Source organism: Amblyomma maculatum, chromosome 1, assembly GCF_055883805.1.
Source record: "Amblyomma maculatum isolate TAMU_Amacu chromosome 1, ASM5588380v1, whole genome shotgun sequence".
In the NCBI taxonomy this organism is placed as follows: domain Eukaryota; kingdom Metazoa; phylum Arthropoda; class Arachnida; order Ixodida; family Ixodidae; genus Amblyomma; species Amblyomma maculatum.
The window spans coordinates 373,679,526-373,704,082 of NC_139344.1; the positions used below are offsets into that span (position 1 = coordinate 373,679,526).

The window sequence follows — 24,557 nt, forward strand, 5'->3', positions numbered from 1 at the left end:
CTAGGCTTAGCAGCAGTCAGTAGAAGCCTACTTTACAGAGGCCTTGGATCCGTGAACGAAAGCGCGCAGCGCGTAGAAAAAAAAAAAGTAAAGCTATCTACAAACATACAAGGAGGCAGCGTGGTCCGTTCAGAAAGTAAAGGAGAGTAAAAGTGCAGCAAGAAATGGGTGAACATTCACTGCAATGTGCAGCACACAGCATGAGGCAGCGGAGGCAGGAAGTGTAGGTGCAACGAGTGTGGTCTTACAGCACTTGAGTGTCACGCACATTTATCATTTACTGCCTTTTAAAAGACAGAAACAGCAAAAAGGACACCATGTTCATGCAAGGCTTTGGTTTTCACATGAAATCGAACTTGGTTGCATTCGTAATCACATTGTCCTCATGCTTAAGAAGTACTTCCATAAGATGTAAAGTAATTTTATAATAAAAAAATTGCACAAAGAGATGACAAAAGCAAGATGGAAGGTATTTCATTTTTTTTTTTTTTAATTAAGCAACAAGATGTGTTCAGTAAGTGCCTATTTAACTACCAGACAGCATCTTCAGGACCATGTCATCACCAACCACTGATATAGTAAATATTTTCGCTAGTCTCGGTGACTTTACTATAAAGGGGTCCTACTGTAATAAAATTGGACGGTTTGAGCAGTTTTCAGCATATTGCAATACTTTGAAACGCATTTCTCGTGTCCGGCTACCTAAAGTAGCTCGAACCAAGTGAGTAGCGATTGCCAAAACCCTGAAAAAAGACATGCTGCACATCAGTTACTTTGCACTGACCATGTAGCGAACTAAGCATGAATCGGCACGTGGTTGTGAGTGCACTTTCACGACAGTACCGAACAAGGTTTGTGCCTAGAGTGCCCCGAGAGCGTATGGCCCCGATTTGCCAGTAAATTAATGAAAACTTCTTTTCGGCTGAACTGCAAGCTAGAGCAGCATCCGGGCAAATATGCTCTACTGGAGGGTTAATAAACATGCAACTTGGCTCCTCTCTTGTTTATCGATCATATTTAACGCGAACAACTGTCAAAGGTTTGTGGAAAAACAGTGCAGGAAGTAAACGCTGTGTATTGTACCTCCTCCATGTATTGGACAGCACGTTTACATGTGATAGCTCACAATTCACTTTTTACGCCGAACGTAACTGTGTTTACCCAGCGCAGGGCTGTGGTTTTGTACCTGCACAGCCAGCGATCGCCGAAACAGACCTCTGTGAACCTGAATTGCATAAAACAGTGGTGCCCGCACACTTTGTCCGTGATATGGCAAATATGACAACGGCCGTACTTGCCCATTTCTAAAATACAGTTCAGTCGAACAGCTTTGGCTTAGCTTTCCTTTGCTGCATGCCATCCCGCAGCTGTGATCAGGCAGGCGCATCAGCAAGTCGCACCGTTTCGAATGCTGCTAGGCACGCTGCTATTGTACATTTATTTCGGGACGACAACACATTGTTCCAAGATATCCTTAAAACGCGACTGGGCAGTTTTGTGATGAGGTACCGATGGTACTGCGCTGCACTCTGAAAAGGCTAGCAAAGGCCTTTACGATTTTGGAACACTTCTTTCTGGTCCCTTGAAGGCCGAATTAACAAGAGTGGATTTTGAATAACAAGCATACTAGGTTAGTATTCGACATTTCAAGTAATTGCACACCCTAGGTGGTGCAGTGTCAAGACGTCTAACTACTGTGCCGGAGTTTCCGGGTTCAAAACTGACCTCGGCAGCTGCGTTTCGATGGAGGCGAAAAGAAGTGGCGTCCATGTCTTGTGCCATATCAGTGCACGTTAAAGGTCCCCAGGTGGTCGAAATCACTCTATAGCCCTCGAGTACAGATCCCCTTCCTCTCTTTCCACTTTCACTCCCACCTTCCTCCCTTCCCTTACGGCGCAGTTCAGGTATCCATAAAACAAGTGTGACAAATACTGTGCCTTTCCTTTCCTGTGAACCAATTATTATTATTATTATTATTATTATTATTATTATTATTATTATTATTATTATTATTATCACCCTTACCAAAAAGGCATCAAAACATTCCCCCCCTTACCTGTGATGAGCACCACCCAGTGGAGGTCCTCTAACAGTTCCCGGTGGGCAACGGTCATGGGGCAGCCAGCCTGTGGCTGTCCCTGCAACAACTCCTGCAGATGCCGGGTGCGGTCCTCCAGAACCCTGTTGGCAAAAACAGTGTGTGTTGAATAACCAGCTGCACAATGACAAGAAGCCTCTGCGCACCACTGCTCAAAGCCATCACCGGCAAAACAGATCAGCTGCAAGAAACGTTGGTTGTTAAGCCTGCTTTTACGTTCAAAGCTTACGATAAAAACAGTGAAACTGCCTTCATGCCAAACTGGCAAGCATGCATTTTTCTCAACGCTACCTTGTCAGCAAATTCATGGCACACAATGCAAAGAGGGCTAAAGTCCCATACAACACACAGCAAACTCTCTTTGCAGCAAAGTCAACAGACTAGTACAGGAACCCCTGCAATAGATGCTACCACTGCAATGAAATTTTTATGACAAAAGGTACTTCTGAACTCTTTTTGTCAGTAAGCTATGCGATGAAATGCAATTATTCCACATCCCCCCAACTCCGAAATGAACAGTTTACGAACAATTCCTACAACGAGGGTGCACTTCAAGGAAATTTTAGTTTTTTTGAGTAGATACATCCGAACTTTCTTCTGCTTCTTCAAAACGATCTTTCTTCTGCTTCAACCAAATATATCATAGTATCTAATTTCGTTTCATCGTGTAGTACTGACGTAAGCTTGCAGTTTGAGTAGCGCTGCTGACCCTCTGCGCAGAATTAAATGTAACAGGCAGGCATGCACCCATAAAAATGCGATGTAGCACATGATGATTTGGCATCAGACTGCTTTAACTCCTGATGCAGCTGCTGCAGGCTGCCAGCGTGCATTGTCCCGTATAACTTACGTCAAAAATAACAAGGCCACAGAAATTCCAAGAACAGTATAGAATCACGCTAACTAATGTATATGCAAGAGGTTTTACCGTATTTGCACAATTCTAACGTGCCCCCGATTGTAACACGCTGTAATATTTAAGGCCCGGAAACCACAAAAATAACTTGGCACCAATTCTACCGTGCACACAGAACAACGCTGTCAACAAGCTCTGTAAGTTGCTTAGAACATTTAATCAAACTCAAGAACACAAATGGGAACACATGAACGCAAATGAGAACACACGAACCCAATCACGAGATGGGAACATCATAGGCTACTCGCCGTCAGAATTGGAAGACAGCTCTTTCGCGAACGCATGTCTCCAGGACATCTAATGCATGGGACGCTGCCCGGTTCCCCTCTTCCTGCTAACAGGATTACTTTCCGCTTAAACGACGCCTCATAATGAAAGCGTCATTGCCTTTCCATCTTGTCGCTGTGCTGTGGGTGAATGCATGTATCTAACGCAGCTTCTGGGTACACCAGCGAAGCGGAACGTTTGCAATAATGGCGACTGAAACTCTGGATCCGACTAAAAAAGGTTTGCTGACACCGATCTCAATGCGGCTGGCTATCGTTCACTGAGCTGCTTTGTTTCGGTTTTTAAAATGTAGGTTTCAGTTTGGAGGGTTTTTCTTTGCATTTTGCGTCAGATTGTAAAGCACATGTATTTTTTAACGGTTATTTTTGGGAAAAAAAGGTGTGCGTTAGAATCGTGCAAATATGGTACTTATGCTCTGGTCGTGCATGAAGTAGCATGATGAAAATCTGAAGCACCTCATGTGCAAGAAAGTGCTTATTCAAGAAGACGTCCACACGTCACTCACCGGTAGAGCAGGGGCACACTGTGGGGCAGGACGTGACGACCCAACATGCCTATCACAGACAGCTGGTCCCGGAAACGGACTCGATCATCCTCGTCTTCCTCTGCAACTTCCTCATCATCGTTAATCTGAAAACAATTTGAAATGAGTGGATTAGTACAATGACAAAGTGCAAATGTTAGCTGCACCTCAGAACACTTCTGGTGAAAGGAAATCGCTACAGAGTCCCCAATCAATTCGCTGTACACTGCGGGTGCACACGTACACTGCCATACTGTGTAAAGTGGCCGCATTTGGTCACAACGCAGTAATTAAACAAGCACTTACAGACAGAGCATAGGGAGGGCCCTCTGCCTGTCACAACCCCATGTGAGCTACTCGAGAGCAATAAATGTTCAATGGAGAAGACTTGTGTTTTCCCCTTCTGGCCCAAAGCCAGCATAGTGGTGGCTCACCACATGATGAGTTGGGGTTTGTCGCTCTAATTGCTTCATTGTGCTAATGAAGCTACTGCTAATGACTAACCCTCATGACATTTACAAACAAAACCAACGACTACTGAAGCCAAAAAAAGCATAAGGCCTTTTGTTTGTTTGCTTGGTGGGTTGAGCTGCGAGAAATAAGGAATGTAGCCACACTTTACCTGAAAAATATCTAATATCTAATCAGAAAGTAAAAGAAAAGCAACAACATGGGATCTGAACCCATGATTTTTGCAGGCCCCGTGAGGTGCTCCACCAATTGAGCTATGATGGTGGTTGTTCATTCTTCTATCAACAGTCAAACGCCCTAACCACTGAATCCCCAGTTCCACTGTCGGGCGTTTCTTGGTGTGACACACCCCCAGTGTCGGCTTGGTTTCAGGGAACGAGCATCAGGGAATGAGTGATTTATTTTTTATTATGATTGCTATACAAATAACATAGTCAACAGAATATGCACATTTCAGTGTTCTGCAGGTGTTGTTGATTAACATCATCATATTCATTATCAGCCTAATTATAAATTAGATAAATGGGGATAATATAAGAAAAAAACTGGTGCTCTGAGCTCGACTATTATTTATAATCAAAAGAGCCATCGCTCCAATCCGCAGTCGAAGGTCCCGCGCGGTAACCGCGTGCACTTTCAGTGGCCCACACAACAGAGGTACATGACACTTTGTGAAATCAAAATGACTGAGGGAGATGGAAAGAGGCTAAAACAACCTCCTTTGCTGCTGCTAGCCGCAAGTAAGGGCACGGCAAGAGAGAGCGAAAGCAGCAAATCGAGCCATGCGTCGACCTATTGGAGAGGCAATGGCGCGAGCCCCAGAACGTGACACGCCAACAGAATAAAAATAAAAACCTGCAAGCCTGTGGCAGATAGCAGAACAACCTTTGATCCCGTAACTGCACGCACGCACCACGAAACGAAACGCGCGCCGCATGATCACTTAGAGAGATAGGGTGGCGCGCGTGGAGCGACCGCGCCCCCCCAGCAAAGAAGGTGGCGGGGGTGCGTATGGGGTTGAATGCACAATAGAGAACATATCGGTACATCTGACACTATGGGGGGGAAGCGCGAAAACGTACTGGTACGTTTGTGATAGCGAAAGGGTCAAGAAGTGTGTTCACTGATGATGCACTGATGAACACAAGTTGTGAGAAGTGCCCTTTCCAAGCCAAGCAGTGAAAGGGACATTGAACAATAATTTTGTGCTCAATTTGGTAAATAGCAGTTGGCGCAGAACTGCTCAGGCACCATATTGGCAAAAAATCACTCATCTTGCATAGCTTCTGCGGTCACTTGACGGATAAGGTTTCTAGAATGCCTGCACAGTACCCACACAAACGTGGCTGTTATTCTGGGTGGCCTCAGTGGAAAGCTGCAATCCTTGAACTCAGCCTTCTAAAAATGAATTTCGAAGCCAGTACAAAGAATTTGCAAATGACGATGACAGAGTAAAATTAATTCTGCTCATAACAATTTTTTTACATGAAGAAAAAAAAAAAAGAACACATTGCCCATAAGCAGTGACCGAAATACCGGCTCTTGAGTCTGGAAAGAAAAGAGTGGCCCTTACAGGGATATTGCATGATATACCTTATCCTCACGAGAATCATTAAGATAAAGGTCAAACTGAGCAAGTCTCCACCAACTGGCATGATTTTTTGATCGCTGACAACTTTCATTTTAGGATTGCTCGAAAGTTATTCCTTCTAATGTCTTCCCATTCAGTTTTTGGGTAACAAGGAAAATTTTTCAGAACAGTAAGCGCCGCTTAACAAATGGACTCTGAACAACAAACAGAAAGCACAAACCGGAAGCCGAGTGCCATCGGGAGCTGCCAGTCGGCTGCGCAGATATAACTCGAACACGCGCACGGTGGCAGCCTTCAGTGGCTCCTCGGGAAAGATTGCCGCTTCCTGAAGTAGAGGAACCCAAGCATCGAGAATCTGGTCCAGTGCCTCCTGCTGCTGTTCAGCATCTTCCCCACCTGCAGCCTGCAAGCATCCACACAGAGAATGAAAACAGGCTCAACGTGAGTGCACAAGGACAGAAGAATCTTGTCGATACGTTCGCAGCTCATATGGTCTCCCGGTTAATGCATTCATAATCATGAGCAATACAGTGAAACCTCGTTATAACGAACAGTTAAAAAATCGGAAAATAGTTCGCTGTATCCATAATTCGTAATATAAAATTTCGTAGAAAATCCATGCAAGAGCAGCAAAATTCAATCAAGAGAAGGCACAGCAACTCGGAGGGTGCCTTCTTGGGTCACGTCCGTTTATTTACGCGCAAAGAACTGCATTATCACGGCCTGCTTTTTTGTGTTGATCGCGTTTCGTATCATGCCCTGTTCCAGTTTGCAAATGCTCAACAGGGGCAAACCCACTGCTCTCAATAGCACTGTAGTGGCGGCGCATTAAATCCAATGCAGCAAACGCTTCTTGTGAAGTTGGAATGTTTTCATCGTTTGCACGGTCAGCCTGAGCTTCGTCTGCGGGGTGTTCAGAAACTTCCACAGCGATTTCGGCGTCCGTCAGTACAGCCGTGGTCGCCGCGATGTCGTCGCCGCCTACAAAGTCCTCTACAGTCATTGTTGCGGGCATGTCACCTCATCGAGCTCGCGGAGCTCTGCTTCTGCTTCGTCCCCATCGTCGATGCGCGGGCCTCTGCTGGAACAAAAGCTGCGTGCCGAAAGCAGTTGGCAATCGTTTCGCCTTTCACGCTGTCCCATGCCGCTTTAATGCTCCCAGCAAGTCGATCTTCAAGTCTTCACGAGAAGAGTGTCAATCAGTCTCCTCTTGTAAACTGCTTTTATCTTGAGCTTGGTCTTTAACATCAGTTTTGTTCTTTTTTTCACGTTCACCGCCATCACAGAACAGCACTACGCACACCACACTCGACACGACGACCGACGCAGCCTCCGCCGAACGCTACGACGGCCACGCCACTGCTAACACTAAAACCAAAAAACGCGAATGGCGCAAAAACCAAAAGAGTAAGTTGTTTCCTTCCTCCATGCAAAAAAGGCAAAAAACAACATTTGATCGTGTAGCTGCCGCCGCTGCTGAAGCGGCGCTGTCGGAGATTGTGAGATGCAAACGATTTTTTATGGCCTCCGAGATCACCTCCGTGCCCGCAAACAGGAGCGCGGGGGGTAATCTCGGAGGCCATAGATTTCTTCGGCTGTCAACTCCCAATGCCGTCGTGGCATCTGTGGCGCTGTCAGCACCTGTGAGGTAATCTTGAATGTTTGTTGCGCCGCATAACACACATGTAGTGCAACGAAGCCTGCCTCCTGCTATTAAAGTGAGGTAGTGCTTGGCATCGCGAAGTTCGCAATATGAGTTTTATGCAGAAAAGCGTTCGCTGTGGGAAGTTAAAAATACGTGTGTTTGACAAAAATATTTCGGAAGAGTTCGCTATATTCAATAATTCGTTATATGCGTGTTCGTTATATCGAGGTTTGACTGTAGAAATATCCCATAGAATTGCACTACTTTAACGCGATAGTGTTAAGGTGGCATTAAAGCAAAATGCGGCATAGCAATTGGGAGCGAAAAAATTGCTGATGATTTAGCTTGATTAAAACCTCGTGTGTGAGCAAAAGCTTTGTTACTAATGATTACACGTGGTAAAACTCTTTATTTACAGAGCAAGAAACCTGTCATACGGAGCAAGATTTGGAAGACTCCAAGGAGAAGAAGGACAGAGAAGAAGATCGGAAGCAAGAAGATTCGGGAGACGACAAGAAGTAAAGACAAAAAGTGGGCAGAAGAAAAAAAACAGGGTGCATGCACAGTTGTGATATTGGCATTACACGGTGTAGTGAAGCTTTTGTTCCAAGAGTATGAGCCAGGCGCTGGTAAGCGGCAGCTGGCAGTGACTAGACTAGACATAGGGTTGCCTGATGTTCGGTTTGGCAGGAGGTGCTAACTCGTGTTTCTCCTTTACCATGGGAGGGTGATATCAGAACTAGCCCTAGCATTCACGTTACCCCAAGGCAACACAGGAATGTTCATATGGCTTGGTTAAAGCAGGTTGGCTGGTAGTCTATGTTATCACATCATACTCTTAATGGCAGAGCTTAATGGAAAGGCAAATTAATGAGCTCAACAACAGAGCAATTAATAGGAATGACGGGATAATTTCCAATTTAAGACCGACCTGTGGCTGCAATAGGCAGGAGGCCAGGTCACACAGCCGCTCCAGGTACAGAGTGTGTGCCTGAGGAGGCAGCAGTGCAGGTGGGTGAAAGAGGGCTAGGCGTGCCAGCAGTTGGGGAACGCCAGGGCGCGGAGGGCGGACCGCCATCAGGTCCAGCAGCCCGCCCTGGAGGAAGCGGCCCAAGTGGGCGCGCCGCTGGTCCCTCTCGCCACTGCCACTCAGTGTGGCCAGCTGCAGCAGGCACTGCAGGGCTACATGCGCCAGCTCCCCGTCCTGGCTCAGGGCACCATACAGCTGCATCAACAGCCAAGGTGGGCAACAAAGGAGCAGGACAATTGTGCAACCAACACTTAAATCCATGCCGAAGAGTGCATCCCATGTTGTTTACAGCACAGGACGCAGTCAACAGTTAGACCCCGTGAATCAACGTACCCTTAGAAATAACTTTACTAAGGTCTCTGATGACATTGGAGCCTCATAGTTTTCAACCTGGGAGGTCAAGACTCAATGGAAGCACGAAGGCCAGTTCACAAAATGGTTGCTCAGGGACTTGCGGTGGTATGATGCATGGAGGAAACAATAAACTTGAGGGATGGAAAATCATTCAAGATTACCCTTTCTAGTCAACTTGTACAATTGTATTCCTGAGTTATCAGCCTTTTAAATCATCTTTATTCGAGTTCAGAGCACCTATTGAGATTCAACTAATCATGAGGTCAAGAGTTTCAAAACTGCTAACAAAGAGCAGTTTTCAATCATAACAGCATTCCTACAACTATGGTGTTCACAGAAATGCAAGCCCTCACAACAAAAAGTCGTTTGCGATCTTTCTAGGTTTGCACCATCTGTTTGAAAGAAAGCGAAAAAAACTCCCTGAAAGCTTTATCAGCCCTTAGTTTAAAATCTGGGCCCTGTTAATGTGCGTCATTCATAAGCCTGAGTCACCTGTAGTAACAGTTGTGGCGTCTCGTCGAAGGCTCCTTTCCACTCAGGGCCAGGTCGAAGTGTGGGCGTCTGCTGGGCCTCGAAGAGACCTACCAGCTTGCGAGGCACTGGAGAGATTTTCTAGGTCAAGAAAAATGCTTTTTTGCATAAATGAACTTTGAACTTGCAAAAGTAAAAAAGTGAACTCTGTTGACCTACCTGGAATCTACACTTAAAAAAGCCCAAAATTGCAAAAAGACGCTGAAAGACACCAACATTCAACTAAATAGGTTGCAACCAGCTCAAGCTATTTCGGTCAAAGAAACACTACAAGCTTTCTGACGAGAGTCAAAATGAAAAAAATAACTGCAGCATGAACAGAACAGAACATGAACAAAGAATGTAACGAATGTTCCACACAAAGGAACGGGAGCCAAATATTCAAGTTGATGAGTGAGCAAGTGATGGTTTTCGAGGTCTCGCAAAGCTTTGTACAGCAATAAAGAGTTACAAATGCACACAGAATACCGGCTCAACCTACCAGTGGTCACCTGAGCCCCTGTCAAGCTGATTCAAGCAGCTTTTAGCCTGTGAAACCATCCGGTTATTCTGCGGTGAAGTAAAGTGGATCAAACTGACCCAATCGAAACGCCATGCGGCCAGCGCCAATCAATGGATACAGAGCATGGAAAACTGGAAGTTCCACGAGAGCAGCTGCTCCGAAAGCAGAAGCAGGCGACGCAACAGGCTACGGTCTTCAGGCCGCACGGGGCCGGGACCAAGGCGGTTGGCTGCTTCCCGGAGCCCCTGCTGGCAGAACTGGAACACCTTCCGCAGATGGTTCGCCTGTGTACAGAGGAGATACATAATAAACTCATCGAAACTGCAGGCTCAGTAATTCTGGCAAGATGCATAAACACTGTTGGCACAAGCCAAGGATTCCATGAGAGCCAAGTTGATTAAAAAATACAAAAAAAAAAAGGCATTAAAGAAGGTACAGAAAGAAATCGAGGCACGGGACATTGTCACTGGCACCACATTTCGTTCTAGGTATCTCAACTCAAGAGCAGACAAGTGGATACCGTTTAGAAGGTCCTTTTTGCCACCTTGCACGACATTAGTACAGATAAATCTTGTTGACACAAACCCGTTTTTTTATGTTTTTCGGCATAATACAACTTCTTTTTTTTTATTCATGCCCAGCTGACGCCCTACAGAAGCAATGCATTTTCATAAAGACAATAGGATCATATTTTTACCTGCGTTGTTCTAAACATATGATCATGAAAATACATGAAAAACTCTCGTGATTTCGAATTTTGCTCTAAGAGGAAGCCCAAGAAATGCCAGCGGGGGTGACAGCAGCAGTAATATATAAAGGTAACGCCTGTGGTCAATGTTTTCGTATTATTTGCTCCCGTAATAAACACTCCCCCATCTCCCATTTTTGTCTCAAGAATTTCTTTTTTTCTTACCTTTCCCAACGGGTTATGCAGTTTCGCAGCACTGACAGTTCTATTGCAGTTGTAAAGCTGGCAAACACTGACAACTAGGCAAACATGAGCGGCTGCAGATTATACCTGGCAGCTGTTATATGTTGCACATTCCACCCCCTCAAAGGCCTTGGATCATTCACATGAAGTGAGGGTTTTTGAAATTATGCAAGTACAATAGATTGCCAATGACAACACAGATAAAGCTATAACGAGTACAGGGCCACGTTGCCACTTCATGTTTTGTGAAGAATGAAGTCAACACACACACACATAAACATAGAAAGCAGTGGTATCTCTTAGTACCAACCTCAAAGGCCTTCTTTGCTCGAAGATGGACCTCCCAAGTCAGGCCAACATCTGTTGCTCGCGTAGAGCTTGAAAACTCGATCAGCAAGGCACTCAGCAGAGAACATCCCACCGCTTGCTGAAGAGAACAAAATATATATACAGTCAAAACTCGATTTAACGAAACCCGATTTAACGAAAATCTCAATTTAATGAAGGTATCCTAATTCCCCCTCAGACGCCCATAGGGTTCAATGCTTTGAGTAACCCGAAATAACGAAACCGATTCCGTGATCTGTCCCGATTTAACGAACCTTTTTTCGAGAAATAAAGGTGAAAAAGTGTTAATTTTTGGTTTATTTTGTAGACAACACCCCAAAATTTATTGATTGCGAGTCAGCGGTAACAGCGCGCAGCATCTTCATTCGGTACTCTAGGCCCTGAAACTGCCGAAGCTGGTCCGGACTGCGCAGCGCCGTGCACGCGGATGAAGATGCCTGGGAACACCTTCGCTCAGTGGATGAAGTGCCCACAGGCATAAGTTTCTCAGACTACGTGAATGCCGACGCAAACGCAGTCACAACGGAAGTTTTGACTGATGCCGATATGTTGCGGCTTGTAGGAAGCGTGGAGGGAGTGACTGCTGAAGACGCTGCCGACGACCCTGCAGGTGCCGAAGCTCCCGTGCCGACACCAGGTCAGGTGATGGATGCTCTCGATCTGCTGCGACATTTTGCCGGCGCACACGAGGGGACGGAAGACGCGCTGGACGCACTTCAGACCTACGAGAAATCGGTGCGGCCGTTGCTCACAAAGCGCACGCAGGCAAAGATCACTGACTTCTTTGGCGGAAAATAAATTTGTTGTCCCCTCGGGCCTTTCTTGTCGAGTAAGAATTTTTGTTGTTTCTTTTCATACGCGCTAGCGGCGCCGGTCTTGGTGTTGGCGCTACCCACTCGAAAGTAGCGCGGGGGGTCATGACGATGACCATACGGACCCCCAAAGATTGCGCTAGTTGTATGATTACCAACTTTGGCGCCAATTTGTCATTAGCTGTGTGGCTTGCCGTCCCGTCGGCGGTATTTAGAGAAGATTGTTGCGCCGCTAGCCGAACCGTCCTTTGGGTCGGTGCTACCGGCGTGAATTCGAAAAATGAAAATGGTACGTGCTAATCGATACGACCGCGATAAGCTGGTACAGTTTATGCGGATGCAAAATGCATTATGTTCAATGGGTGCTCGAATGTACTGAATTATGTGCCCAAGAAATGCCTCATTCAATTTAACGAAGTTCTCAATTTAACGAAATAATTCATGGCTCCCCTCAACTTCGTTAAATCGAGTTTTAACTGTATGTATATATATATATATTATGAAGAACACTTAAGCTCCATCATTAAGGGCACAACGCAACAGCGTTGGCTACCAGCCCACATATAAAGCCCCACTTTAACCACGTCGTATGGACGTGCCGGTATAAAAAGAGAGGACTGAGCTGGCAGCTCCTGCCATACGTAATGTCAGGCAACCCTACATCCAGTCAGTATGTGACCATATTGGCTGCCAGCTACCCCCTGCCAGCACCATGCTCGTGATATCTCGCTCATAGCTGGATTCTCAGTGAACGGTCCCACACGCAGTAGAATTGCCCGCACACTGCCGACACCACGACTAGCAGTAGTGCGGCATACACTGCAAGCAGTGAGCAGCGGCGTGGCCTTTATATAAATCCGTCAGCATAAACAGACGTGGAAATCCATTTTTCATGCTCATGGACAAAAATGTTTTTCATGACCCCGTGAAGTTCTTATCATCAAGACTGTATCGCACTGCTGCACTTCTGATTATGACCTCCCCTATAAAGCACTCTCATTCACAGCCAATGCACTAGGAACCGAGTTCACTCACAGATCTTGCACTGCATGAACATTTACCCAAAGGATGCATGTTGTACTACATTCTCACTAACCATCTCTAACCACTGTTGGCTTACACTGGTCAATGCAGGCAGACTCCCATGGCACAAAGAACAATCATTCAAATATCCCCCGTGGTAGAGCCTTTTCATATGCAGTGACACCACTTGTGAGAATGCCGTACAACTATACCATGTTACACTGTAAACAAGGCCGTGGAGACCTTTACGATTTGAACGCAGTTCTGTGTAAAAAGTTCCAAATAATGCGACCTCAGTAGAGCCTAAGATGCAACTGCAAAAAGTCGTCAATGCTACACGGTTTTCATCTCAAAAGCAGACATACCCCAAATCACCATCAACACAGCATAGGTTATCAAATAAATTTACTATGATACGAATGGTTTTTTGAAGCTTTCAGGCAGCCATCTATTCAATTGGGCCAGCGGATAGTCAGTGCCCATTTCTCAATCCCTTCAAGTCTGAAGTATAACAAGGTTTTACTGTACTCAATTAACACCGACTAACAATGCAATGAAATAATCCGGTATAACCAAAAACAGTATAGTCAGCGCCAAAATCAAGTTGAAAACAAAAAGTGCAGGTTGAAGCCTGTATAGATTTAGGAGCTCAATGAACCTAAAAAGCACTCTAAAGAAACCAAAGTTTCTGCGTAATTGATGGGAACTCATCACCTATAACTATTAACAACAAGCTCTGAACCGTTGGAACAGCACTCCCTGTTTGCGAAAAACCTGTTGGCGTTGCCAGTTGGAGTCTTCCAGCTTTTGCGAGAAAAAAAGAAATGCCCAATGCAAAAACAGTGCAAACAAATGTGAGGAGCGCAGCAAATATGAAGGAAGCTATAGCTGCAACTAATGAAAAATGCCAGCAACAACAATCAAAATAAAGAGCAAACTGTACTGACCAGGTGCGGGTCTCCAGAGGCCACCATCTGGGCTGCGTGCTGTAGAAGCTCGTCTAAGGCTTCGGGACCACCGTCCACACTGGCCCGTTTGGAGCCCAGTGCCAGTACCAACGCCAGCTCCTCGCGCACATAGTTCTCCATACTGCACACAAACATGGCAACACAGCTGCGACAAAACTTCGCAGGGGGAAAAACAATAGCTCAGAGCACACTGCCTTTCCATTTTTTCCCATATACGTTACAAGAACACTATTTGTAATAAGGGAGCAATTACTCATTGGCATCCCCCCCAAGAGCAGCTTACGGCTACAAAGGTAAGATATACTACAACTTTCTCAGAAACTTAAACTTCGTAGTTCAAAGAAAATTCATCCTGGTCTGTTCATGAAAGAAAAATAGACGGATGACAGCTACTGCAAACAACAATGAAATTGATTAGCTGCTATTAATTTCGATTCAGAAATACTCCTGCCAGCAGCCTTTCGTGAAAGACGTGAGACAACAGCTACAAGACTGAACCGAACTGTTGTGAATGTGGATGCGGCTGCATCCTTTTGTAACAAGAGCCCAGTGTTTCTCAACCAATGACAATACTTGGCTAAATTTGGCGTTGTATACTTGCAGTGGTCAATTATTACGTAAAATGCCGCTTATGCGCAATTTGGCGCAACAGGTCAGATTGGCACAGGATGACGCAGCACTTCCACCCCTGTGCACACTCCTATACTGTGAAAGAACAAGAGCAGCACATACCTGGGCCTGCATGCCAGCAACTGCAACAGGTGTTGCCGCAAGGCAGCCCACTGACCGGGCTCCATGAATTTCCATTCCCGTATGATGCCCTGCTTCAGCAAGGTCGCTGCCTGGAACTGCACATAACCCACACCACTCGTCTCTGCAGCAGCAGAAACAGAGATGCGGGAAGGCCAAGCTCAGCATCACAACATTAAAATCTGCAATGAGAATCTCCAAGACCAAAGGTTACCTCTGGCCCATACTCTAGGCCAAAGACCATCAACACATTAAGGGGGGACACCCCTCTTAAAACTTTTTTCCTTATTTATGGGTGGATCTGACTGAAACTTGCACCATTAATGTACTTTTGCATGCTGATTTCAAATATCTGATTAGTTTTCTTGTAGATGAAATAGCTTTCAAAATAATCCCTAATTCATGTTCTTCGTTTGGAGGTGAGTTAATTACTAAACACTTTATGGCATGAGGAGAATAGCCCTGCCAGAGTGATCTAGAAGGATCATAGAGTGCCGCTAGTCATGAATTAACGTGGTAGAAGAATTTGAACCAAAGTTACAATAAGTCAAACTTTTATGAATAAAAGCCCAGGTTGGCACCTAAGATTGATAATTAATTCTGTAAATGTTGCCGCATAATAACTGTACATATTTTTGTCCTACGGCACTGTCGAAGGTTTTCTCTTTCTAACAAGACAAGAATGAGAGCTATAGCACAAATAGACTAAGAGATATCTCTCCTCCAAAATTGCAGCACCCTCAAAATTGCAGTTTTGAGAAAACGAGGAAAAACACTTCACAGCATGTAGGTGTAAATTATGTCAATGATTGATATGTCAACAAGATCAGAAACAGGTGGAAAGTGATCTGAAGCGAAAATTAATGGCCTATGCCAATTTGAGCCAAAGTTACGCAATAGGAAACGCTTGAAAGGAAAATTCCATTTGGGTACCGAAGACAACATAACCTTCTCAGCAAATTTTCTTTTGTCGTCACTGCATTTACCTTGGTTTCATGAGACTCGCAGGATTCCCTTTCTAGAAAAAAAATTTTTTAAGCAATAGCAAGAACAGGACCAGAGATATTGATCTTTAAAAAATGCAACACTACCAAAATTGGGGGATTGTCGGAAGCACTCAAGCCTCACGGCATTTAATCAGGAAGGGCAACCCCAAAGACCTCATGCTATTAAAATGCACCAGGAGCATAGTCGGGGTGCATGCTGTCGCGGTGTTTTCTTTTTTCTGTTTTAGCAACGCCAAGCGAAGCCGCCCGCTTCTTTGCAGAACGTACGCTACGGTGCAAGTCCTTTTCTTCAGCTCTCCTGGACCCAGTTGCTGTCACATTTGTACTGCATTCTTGCAGAATTGCTGCTGCTGTATGCTTGCAGCCGGCATTGAAGCGCAGCACAGCTTCTGCTGTGGCTGCTTCCACAGCAAACAGTGATGAGTGCCGCTCTTTGTGGATCAAGGTCCAGATGACCGAGTGGAAGCTTTCGTTCGAGTTCTGGGTCTTCCCCCGAATGCACCTCTGCAGCAGGCTCTTCTCTGATAAACGACTATAAACAGGCAAAAGAGCATCAGCCACATCTCTTGGCAGACTGTAATTGTGCTTTGGTGCAGGCTCCTCTTTTGCCTTTGCAGCGTTGTGGCGGCACCATGACTTCTCACCGGTAGGACACAAACTGTGTTTGGGGCAGTCATCAGTAGATGTGATGTGGTAATATGTCGCCATCACAGCTCGCTGCATGGCATCCACATCACCTACATTTGATCGAAGCGCTCGGCCATAATATATTGCCAGCTTGTCAACTAGATCAGCTGTCAGCCTTTCTCTGCCGCCAAGACTTTGCTTCCCTGCACCCTTGTGTCTCTGCAAGAGGTTGCGCAAAGCTGCTCCCATACGCTTGTGCACGTGATTTATGCAGTCCTCTTTGACTATTTCAATGTAGCCATAGATTGCAGCATCTTTAAGAGCACTGAACGTGCGACTGTCCCCATCGCATAGCATGGTTGTGTAGCGCATGTTGTGGCGCTGCAGAGATCTTTCAAACAGAATTTTGCCAGCCTCTACTTCCATTTGACCAGCCTTGGAGTTGGTGTTTTTTTGGCACCGGTGGCGTGATTTCCAAAGTTCGTAGCCGTCAGTGGGACCAATTTCGCAGCCCAGACAAAAGTTTGACAACACCACATAATCAAGCACGTAACCAGTGAAGAGTTCCACCACGGCACTGACGCCTATATGTGATGAGTGTCCGCGCGTCATCCATGTGCCGTCGTAGCACACGGCAATGTTCCCCCTATGCCCAAAACACAAGTCATCGTAGACCTTCGCCACTGCCTGCGCGGCTTGTGCCATAGCGGTCGTGGCGGCTCGGGTAGCAGCGGGTTGCAGTGTGTTCTTCAGATGCCGTTGAAACGTCTTGTTGTGCATCCCGCGCCGCGACAACCCCATCGCCGAAAAGATATCGTTCATTGCTGTCTGGCCGTTACCGGTCGACAGCATTGCTCGACTAGCCAGAATATTCAGCTCAAAAGGATTGCACCTTTTCTCGCCGTCAACCCTCCGCGAGTTCCACTCGGCCGCAATCTCACCGCAGTTGTCGCACAGCACGATCAGTTTTACGGCGAGGCCATAGCTCCGGTCGCTGGTAATTAAACGCACGCATCCACGACACGTTTTGCACCGCACGGCATCCAGAAGGATATTCACAATGCTGAGGTCAATTACCGCATAGGAGGCTGTTCCGTCCGCATCTGACTCTGCGGACGCACCACTTGCATCGGCGAACAGCGCGGTCTTTCGTGCCGTCGCCGGCGTCGATACCAGTCTATCAAGCGTAGCTTGCTCACGGGCACTCACTTGAGTTATGTCACTGTTAGTGACAGGCGCGGTATCAATACGTACACGACTGCAGTCGGCACGAAGAACGGCGCCGTTGTCCAGCGGAATCGGAGAAGCGTCGCCGCCCGTAACGTGATGGTCACACAATCCCGCAGCACTGGCACTTGCTTCTTGCACAGTATGCAACGAAGTCGCATTCTTAACGCGTTTCTTTGGTTGCTTTCGCCCGAACTTGTGCAAAGAGCGGTACTTCTTCGCGCCTGGCATGACTCTCGCGTTGCACTAGCGTGGTCGGCAGAAAGACAAAATGGCGTCACTGGGAGTCCGCATTTCAGGGCTAGCTTGCCGGAACCAACCAAACGACGCCATTTTGATCACATGCCTTAACCGGCCAATAGTAGCGCGCGCTGCATGCTATCTTTTTGCTTGTTTTTTATGGGAAAGGCGGAGCGCACAGGGTTGCTTTCCGAAAGAAAAAATAAGCCGAAAGCGCGCGCTTTCGAACGAGACCAAAATCGCCGCGGTGGAGCGCGTAGTTCTCATGCGCCGGGCGATCGAAATTGGGTGTCGTTTGTCCACAATTTAAAGGGCAGTGGGTGTGGTACTGCATTTTTTAATCGCTATAACTTCATAAATAAGCGGGGTATAAGGATGAAAATTTGCGTGCAGATGCGGAATGGTGCAAGGAATACGAAAATGAAAAAATTGAAAATCCGATTTTCAGGCCGATTTTCGGTGCCAAAGAGCCGTGTCCCCCCTTAAAAGAATTTGCAGCTGACTCAAAAATTCAAATGCGCAAATTTCGGGCATCCAGCCATTTGCTTTGCCTCACACACTTCCCAGGATACCATACTTTTTTTTTGTAATTAAAATGCAATTATTACTATCACAGACTTCTAACCACATTCATGCACTAAACCGAATGCAAGGTCCTGTTCTTTCTGTGTAGACAGCCCACGCTACTGGTGCCATTTACAGCACTTTTCATCAACCTGTTTACTTGGCATCTTTTATGAAAGAATTGCTCTGAAAAATTGAGCTTTGGAAACTAGACAAGAGTATTTTTTATTGCATATACCACAAATAGAGCACAGAACATGCTTCAGGATTCTTCCTGGGACTCTATAAGCCAGGTTTGAGTTTCCACTGTGCTGAAAAAGCCAGCGCACTAACCGCGGTAAAACAAGCACTGAAATATAGAGCAGGACCAGTGATTGCATGCCTCCATAAAACAAGGCATAAGTGAAAGATGCCGGCAAGGACTACAATAGGACATAGTGTAAGGACAAAAATAGAAAAATAAATTTAAATGATGATCGAATGCTGAAAAACCGTGTTGAATCAGCAAACTAACTCTAATCTGCATGCAACATGCAAAAGAGGTCAGGAAAGGGCGAATTAACAAAGTCTAGACGTTTTTCTGGAGTCAGTATGGTGCATAATTGTCTATAGTTGTTATAGTACAGGGCAAATTACGCTCACCCAGAATGCATTTGCAAAGTTCAAAAGGGGCCCGGGTATTTTGAAAGTCAAGAAAGGTCCTCTCGGCAGCATGTCTCTGTTCATTTGTAACTCGATCTGGTGGAGCCTGCAAACAAAAAAGAAAATAAACATGTACAAAGTAAAAAAAAATCAATCAGGAACTTACAGGAACCACGGCAATATGCACATGCAACTATTTTAAACCACCAGGGATGGAAGCAGGCTCAAGCATTTTGGAGCAACCCACAGAACAGTAATGAAGGCAATTTTGAGCAACAAAATAAGAACTTGGAGCATTCAAATTATGTTTAGGAGCATGTTTCTAGGGTCAGACACTTTTAATAATTAAAAGTTTTTGTTTCTGAGATACAAAAACACCTAATTTCCTTCCATTCTATCTAGCATTCAATGCTTTGCTGACTACATCTACATCTCTGACAGCACAATCAGCCAAAACATGTACAAATATATAAGATAACACAACTGACCTGTGGAACAATTTGAAAAAGACCAGCAGCAAACCAAATGCTTGTTCCTACATGTAATAAGTGAACTAAGCCCAACTATTTTGACATGATAGACTAAAATGTGGAGTCTATCACTTTGATGTGTTCAAGCACCACCACTAGTTTGCAGTTCACATCAATGACCAGCACATTTCTGCTCTCCGTGTGCATATCCTTTTTGATCCTATGTATATGCTGAAAAGTTCCAGGGTGCTGGTCAGTAGTACCTTCAGGAAGAATAGACTGCACTCAAGGATAGCCTTTTCCTCCTACAGATTCTTTTGCTTCACAGCCTTCTGCCATTAGCTCCTGTTTTCACCTGAGCAACACTAGCACTTCCCTAACAATTGACCCTGTGTGGCTTTCCAACACTCTTAAGAATATGTCTAGTGAAAGGCACCTTTGTGGTGCCATCCCTTTACACTTCAAGTATGCTTTTGTTTGACGTAGGCTTAAAACGCTTGGTACTAATAATAAAGAGGCGCGATGGTGAAGTACCTGCTTGTTTTCACAGCTGAACCATTACGACAACTCGAGCTGTTCTGTGCTGTCGGACAAATTTGGTAATGGCTCGAGGTACCCGCCGCGACTGCTTCGCTCGCTTCTCTCACCACCGGCAATTCAAAAGGTTTGGAGAAGGTACTATGTCAAATGCACAAAACATTTTTTCATAAATATTTCTCTCCAATTGCCTGTTGTGACTTTTATAGATTTACTTTCAAATTTATTATGCACTAGGCTTTCTAGTTTCTGAAACATTTATACGTATTAAGCTCAGCGTGATGTGCATTATAACTGCCACTATTGTGCTGCCTTTGTTCAGACTAAAGCGGTCCCGAGGTGCTACACGGAGCTCACAACATGCCGCTGCCTATTGTGCCGTGCTCTGTCAAAATTTCATGGCAAAACATTGAGGCAGCCAGTTTAAAGCAGTTTTGGAGCAGAATGGAGCAAACGGAGCAGCACTTTACCCTTGAACAACACAGATAGAAAACATTTTAAGGACTTGAATATTCAGTAATATTACTGTAGCATGTGATAGCATTGCACCATGTGGATATTGAAACCGACTGCAAGTCACAAGCAATACTGTAGTAAATCCTTCAGCCTGTCTTCAGTATGAAGGGAATGCACACTTTGCAGCATCACATTAGGGTACAATTGTTTCAAGCAGTTGCAAGACAACAGGAAGATGATGACGTAAACACCGTGAGAGGAAAAGCACAAGACAGGCCAAATTACCAGGGAATAAACAGGCATCGGTTCTGGGTATCAATAGAGCCCTCCTCTCTAAAATCATGCATTCATTACTGGTCTGACCAATATCCACAAGGCATCTTGTCAGTAACTGCTTCCCTTGCTGTGTCATGCCTTACTGCAGGGCCCGTATCGAAGTGTCGCTACCTCACATGACTTTGAGTCATCTGGTTGGTTGAAACACCAGAACATGATGTTGCCGCCTCTTCCCGTTCCATAGTGGCCACACCCAGTTCAGGCGTTCCGACCAATCAGATGGCTCGAGGTCACGTGAGATAGCGACACTTCAATAACGACGCAAACTCGGAATACGTGCCCTGGTGCGACGCACATGTGCACTGCATATGTAGCTAAGTGCAATGCAACAGTTGTGCTATCAGCTTTCAAATGCACGGCCTAATATACTCTCTATGAAACTCTACTCTTTTCTATCTCTTACAGCCTCTGACAGTACAGTACATGCAGCATTATGTAAAACAGTGGTCCACTAAAAGACAGGAAGGGGACACTGAAGAGGAAGGATTTGATGAACTCAAAAATTGGTGCCATTACACCCCTCATTAACAAACGTGCAACAGCTGTTTATCTACAGCTGCCCACATCCATTAGTCTGCCTAAACAGAAAGTGAGAGAGTGTGGGAGTATAAGAAGAGTAACCTGTAGATCAGTATTTATTGTTACCCAGAGGCAGACTAAGAAACTATGGCTAGGACAATGTGCAGCCTAATCACATCTCACACAATCTGAAGCTTTTCCTAAGACAGAACCCAAATTCACTCCCCATTTTCTTTCCACACTAATTAAGCTGTCAATTATGCACAACTGTGTTGATACACATTTGTGCATGATTGTCCAAGGAATAATACTTGATGGCACCTTAAGTATGCCTAATGCTACAGCCTCACATCAATGTAAACAGGGAGGTATTTCATCTAGAAGGACCCACAAATAAATGTCTCAAGCTGTAAAACCACACAAGACGATGTTCCTTGCCAATGTGTCACACAATGACGACGCCATTGCATATTGCTACGGCTGGCACACCCGCACATGACTCCACAATACAGTAGTACATTTTTAGCGTTTACTTATAGCTGCCACCTTGTAGATCAGTCACCTCGCGGAATCAAGGAAATATATTACGCTACTACCAATTTTTAAGACTGAGCAGCATGAGTTACAACAAAAATTCTTCTGGCTGCGGTGGCTCAGTGTTTAGAGCACTCGACTGCTAAACAAAAGGATGTAGGATCAAACGTCAGCCACTGCAGCTACTTTTGAATGGAGGAGAAATGCAAGGCACCCGTGTATTGTGCAGTTTAGAGAATCCGAGGTGGTCAAAAGTCCCAGAGCCTTCCCGACACCCCTCATAGCCAGAGTCATTTTGGAAGATTAAACTGTATAAACCAAACCAGACCATCTTGTGGTAACACACTGCCTTTCTAAGGGACACTATGCAGTAGTGCCAAACTACACTTTACCAAGAAGAGACTTCCAAGAAGCGACTTCTCTCTTCTACTATCACAACTGCCTTTCCTGTTTCATTATTGCTACCAACTTTCACCAAACTAGCGAGCCTCGGCAGCTTCTTCACCGAAACCATGCTAGAAAACTCCGCTCACAGAGCAGCCAGGTTTGAAGTTTCGTGCCCACAAAAACTTCTGAAAAAGGCTAGTCTTGAGAGCTGCTTCTGGGTAATGAACAAAATTTTCTGAAACCCCAGACCACCAGTAACACGACAAGAGACAGCAATGTGCTGAGGACCCAGCAGTTCTCAGCACATTGCTTCATGGTACTGTACGGTATGTTGCAGTGAGAAATCACAACATGCTTGGTTAACACTTAAAGGTATCAAACAATCAAGTGCTGGTAATATATTATGGTATACAGATATCTAAATAGTAGTGTGAGCATGCACAACATTCAAGCTAATAAAGTGTCTATCAAGCATAATAAAATGCCTAATATGCTACTAAGCTACTATGCAAGTTTCCTTGTCGAAACATTGGCTCGGCTTCCAAACTCAGGCTACCCTCCCAACCCTTGTTCAGAGTTCTTTCAGACAATCTAGCCATCTTCTTTCTCTCGTTCTTCCCTGGATACTAAGCATTAGGGTAAAAAACCTTCATTGGCAACGAAAAGGAGGACACATCTCGCTAACATATACAGCCTCAAGTCATGAACATCAGAGATGTGCCACATAAATTGTACAGGTGCCAAGAAAAGAAAGGTAAAGTAGTGGTTTGTCAACAAGGCTGATGTTACCAAAACACTTGCTTTAGATATTTTAGTAGCAAGCAGACCAAACTATCACCAACTAGCCCAGACCGAACTCCTCATTAAAAAGTAGTGTGCACGGTAGATTTTTATCCATAGAAAAAGGCAAGACAAACACGCCATGACCAAAGATTTCATCGTTATGAAAAGAATGGTGAGTCACTACTTCCCACAAATTAAGCCAAAAGGACACCATATAACTCTTTTCTTTGAATGCCGAAGACAATCACGGCACTGAGACCGGAGCGAAGACAGCAAACAACAAACATCGACAGTTACAGAGCCGTGATATCGCTGCTAAAGTAACCTAGTGCATATTGTCAGTCATGTTTTAAGCTGGTAAAGAAACTTTTTCCTTGTGCGGCAATAGAGAGATAAACAGTGTCATTAAATAAAAAGTGAAAAGTTTACTGTGAGGGTAAGGACATGCGCCGACGTTGACGCCTCGATATACGTGAAGCCCTTTGTCATATCAGGTGCATCAGCGCTCATACAACCAATAAGCTTGACAGGGACAAGCAAGTGTTTAGTGTTTTGAGCATTATGAAGTGTTGATACAAGCGACGTCAGGACACGTGACCGCTCCAGAAATAGCTAGAAGCAACCAAAACGAGGCTTTTCACTGCAGTCCTGTTTCAAGCACAATATTTCTGAGACCATCTAATTAGCAGTGAGGTTATAAAATCACCCAAAGCATGCACAACTGTACGGCAAGAAAAAAAGAAACTGACGTGCTCGTCATGCCATCAACCTGTCCCCGGGCCATCGAAACTAGGCCGACAACGTTGCAGTGACAACACCACCCGCTTGACACTATAACGTATGTGCACTTTTCTCCCACATAGATATCCACACCAATACTACATAAAGACCTGAAGCGCATAAAACACTAGACTGCCTCATTCAATCTTGTTTCGACAACAAGGCGGCAAACGTCGGGCTGGGTATCCGAAAGGAGACGTCGCTAGGACATGTTTGATATAAAAAACTTTGGGTGAAGGAGGCCGAAAGGCACTGCGTATGCTGAAAGGTTACAGAGAGCGGAATGTAGGAGAATTAACATACCAAAAGGATCTGTGCGGAGCTTTCCAGCTCCTGCATGACGTGTTCCGCCATTTTGAATTCAGTGTGGCCAGAAAGCGTCGCTAGTGTCGCCGTCGCGGGCAGCGCTCTGCTGACGCTACCGGCATCGCGCGGCATTTTCTTGAACCTTTCATTGACGTAGGCAAACTTGCCCTGCTAGACCATGTCGGAGTCTGGCGCCCTCAACCTCACCCACGACCCATACAGAAGGTCGTGACCTCACCTAACCCACCCCCTTCCCCTCCAAGCCTCAGGTCATCCTCATGAATAAAGGTTTATGTGGTGCGGTGGTAAGAAGCCCGACCACTGTGTCGGAGTACCCGGGTTCGAATCCGACCTCGGCGGC

The 24,557-nt window shown here is 45.4% G+C and overlaps 1 protein-coding gene across 2 annotated transcripts in view; it reads right to left on the reverse strand.

Annotated features, from left to right (window-relative positions):
- The window catches only part of LOC146208237 (exportin-4-like), a 41,860-nt gene extending 17,522 nt beyond the window's left edge, over nucleotides 1-24,338 (reverse strand). For both annotated transcript variants that reach the window (XM_084592095.1, XM_084592089.1), the window contains exons 1-11: nucleotides 24,194-24,338; nucleotides 19,089-19,194; nucleotides 14,764-14,905; nucleotides 14,011-14,152; nucleotides 11,191-11,307; nucleotides 10,068-10,233; nucleotides 9,409-9,515; nucleotides 8,464-8,757; nucleotides 6,108-6,290; nucleotides 3,808-3,932; nucleotides 2,057-2,181 (exon numbers count right to left, since the gene is read on the reverse strand). In XM_084592095.1, the coding sequence (XP_084448221.1) occupies nucleotides 2,057-2,181; nucleotides 3,808-3,932; nucleotides 6,108-6,290; nucleotides 8,464-8,757; nucleotides 9,409-9,515; nucleotides 10,068-10,233; nucleotides 11,191-11,307; nucleotides 14,011-14,152; nucleotides 14,764-14,905; nucleotides 19,089-19,194; nucleotides 24,194-24,328 (1,642 nt within the window). In that variant the 5' untranslated portion in view covers nucleotides 24,329-24,338. The remainder of the gene's footprint in view (nucleotides 1-2,056; nucleotides 2,182-3,807; nucleotides 3,933-6,107; nucleotides 6,291-8,463; nucleotides 8,758-9,408; nucleotides 9,516-10,067; nucleotides 10,234-11,190; nucleotides 11,308-14,010; nucleotides 14,153-14,763; nucleotides 14,906-19,088; nucleotides 19,195-24,193) is intronic.
- Nucleotides 24,339-24,557: the final 219 nt, after the last annotated feature.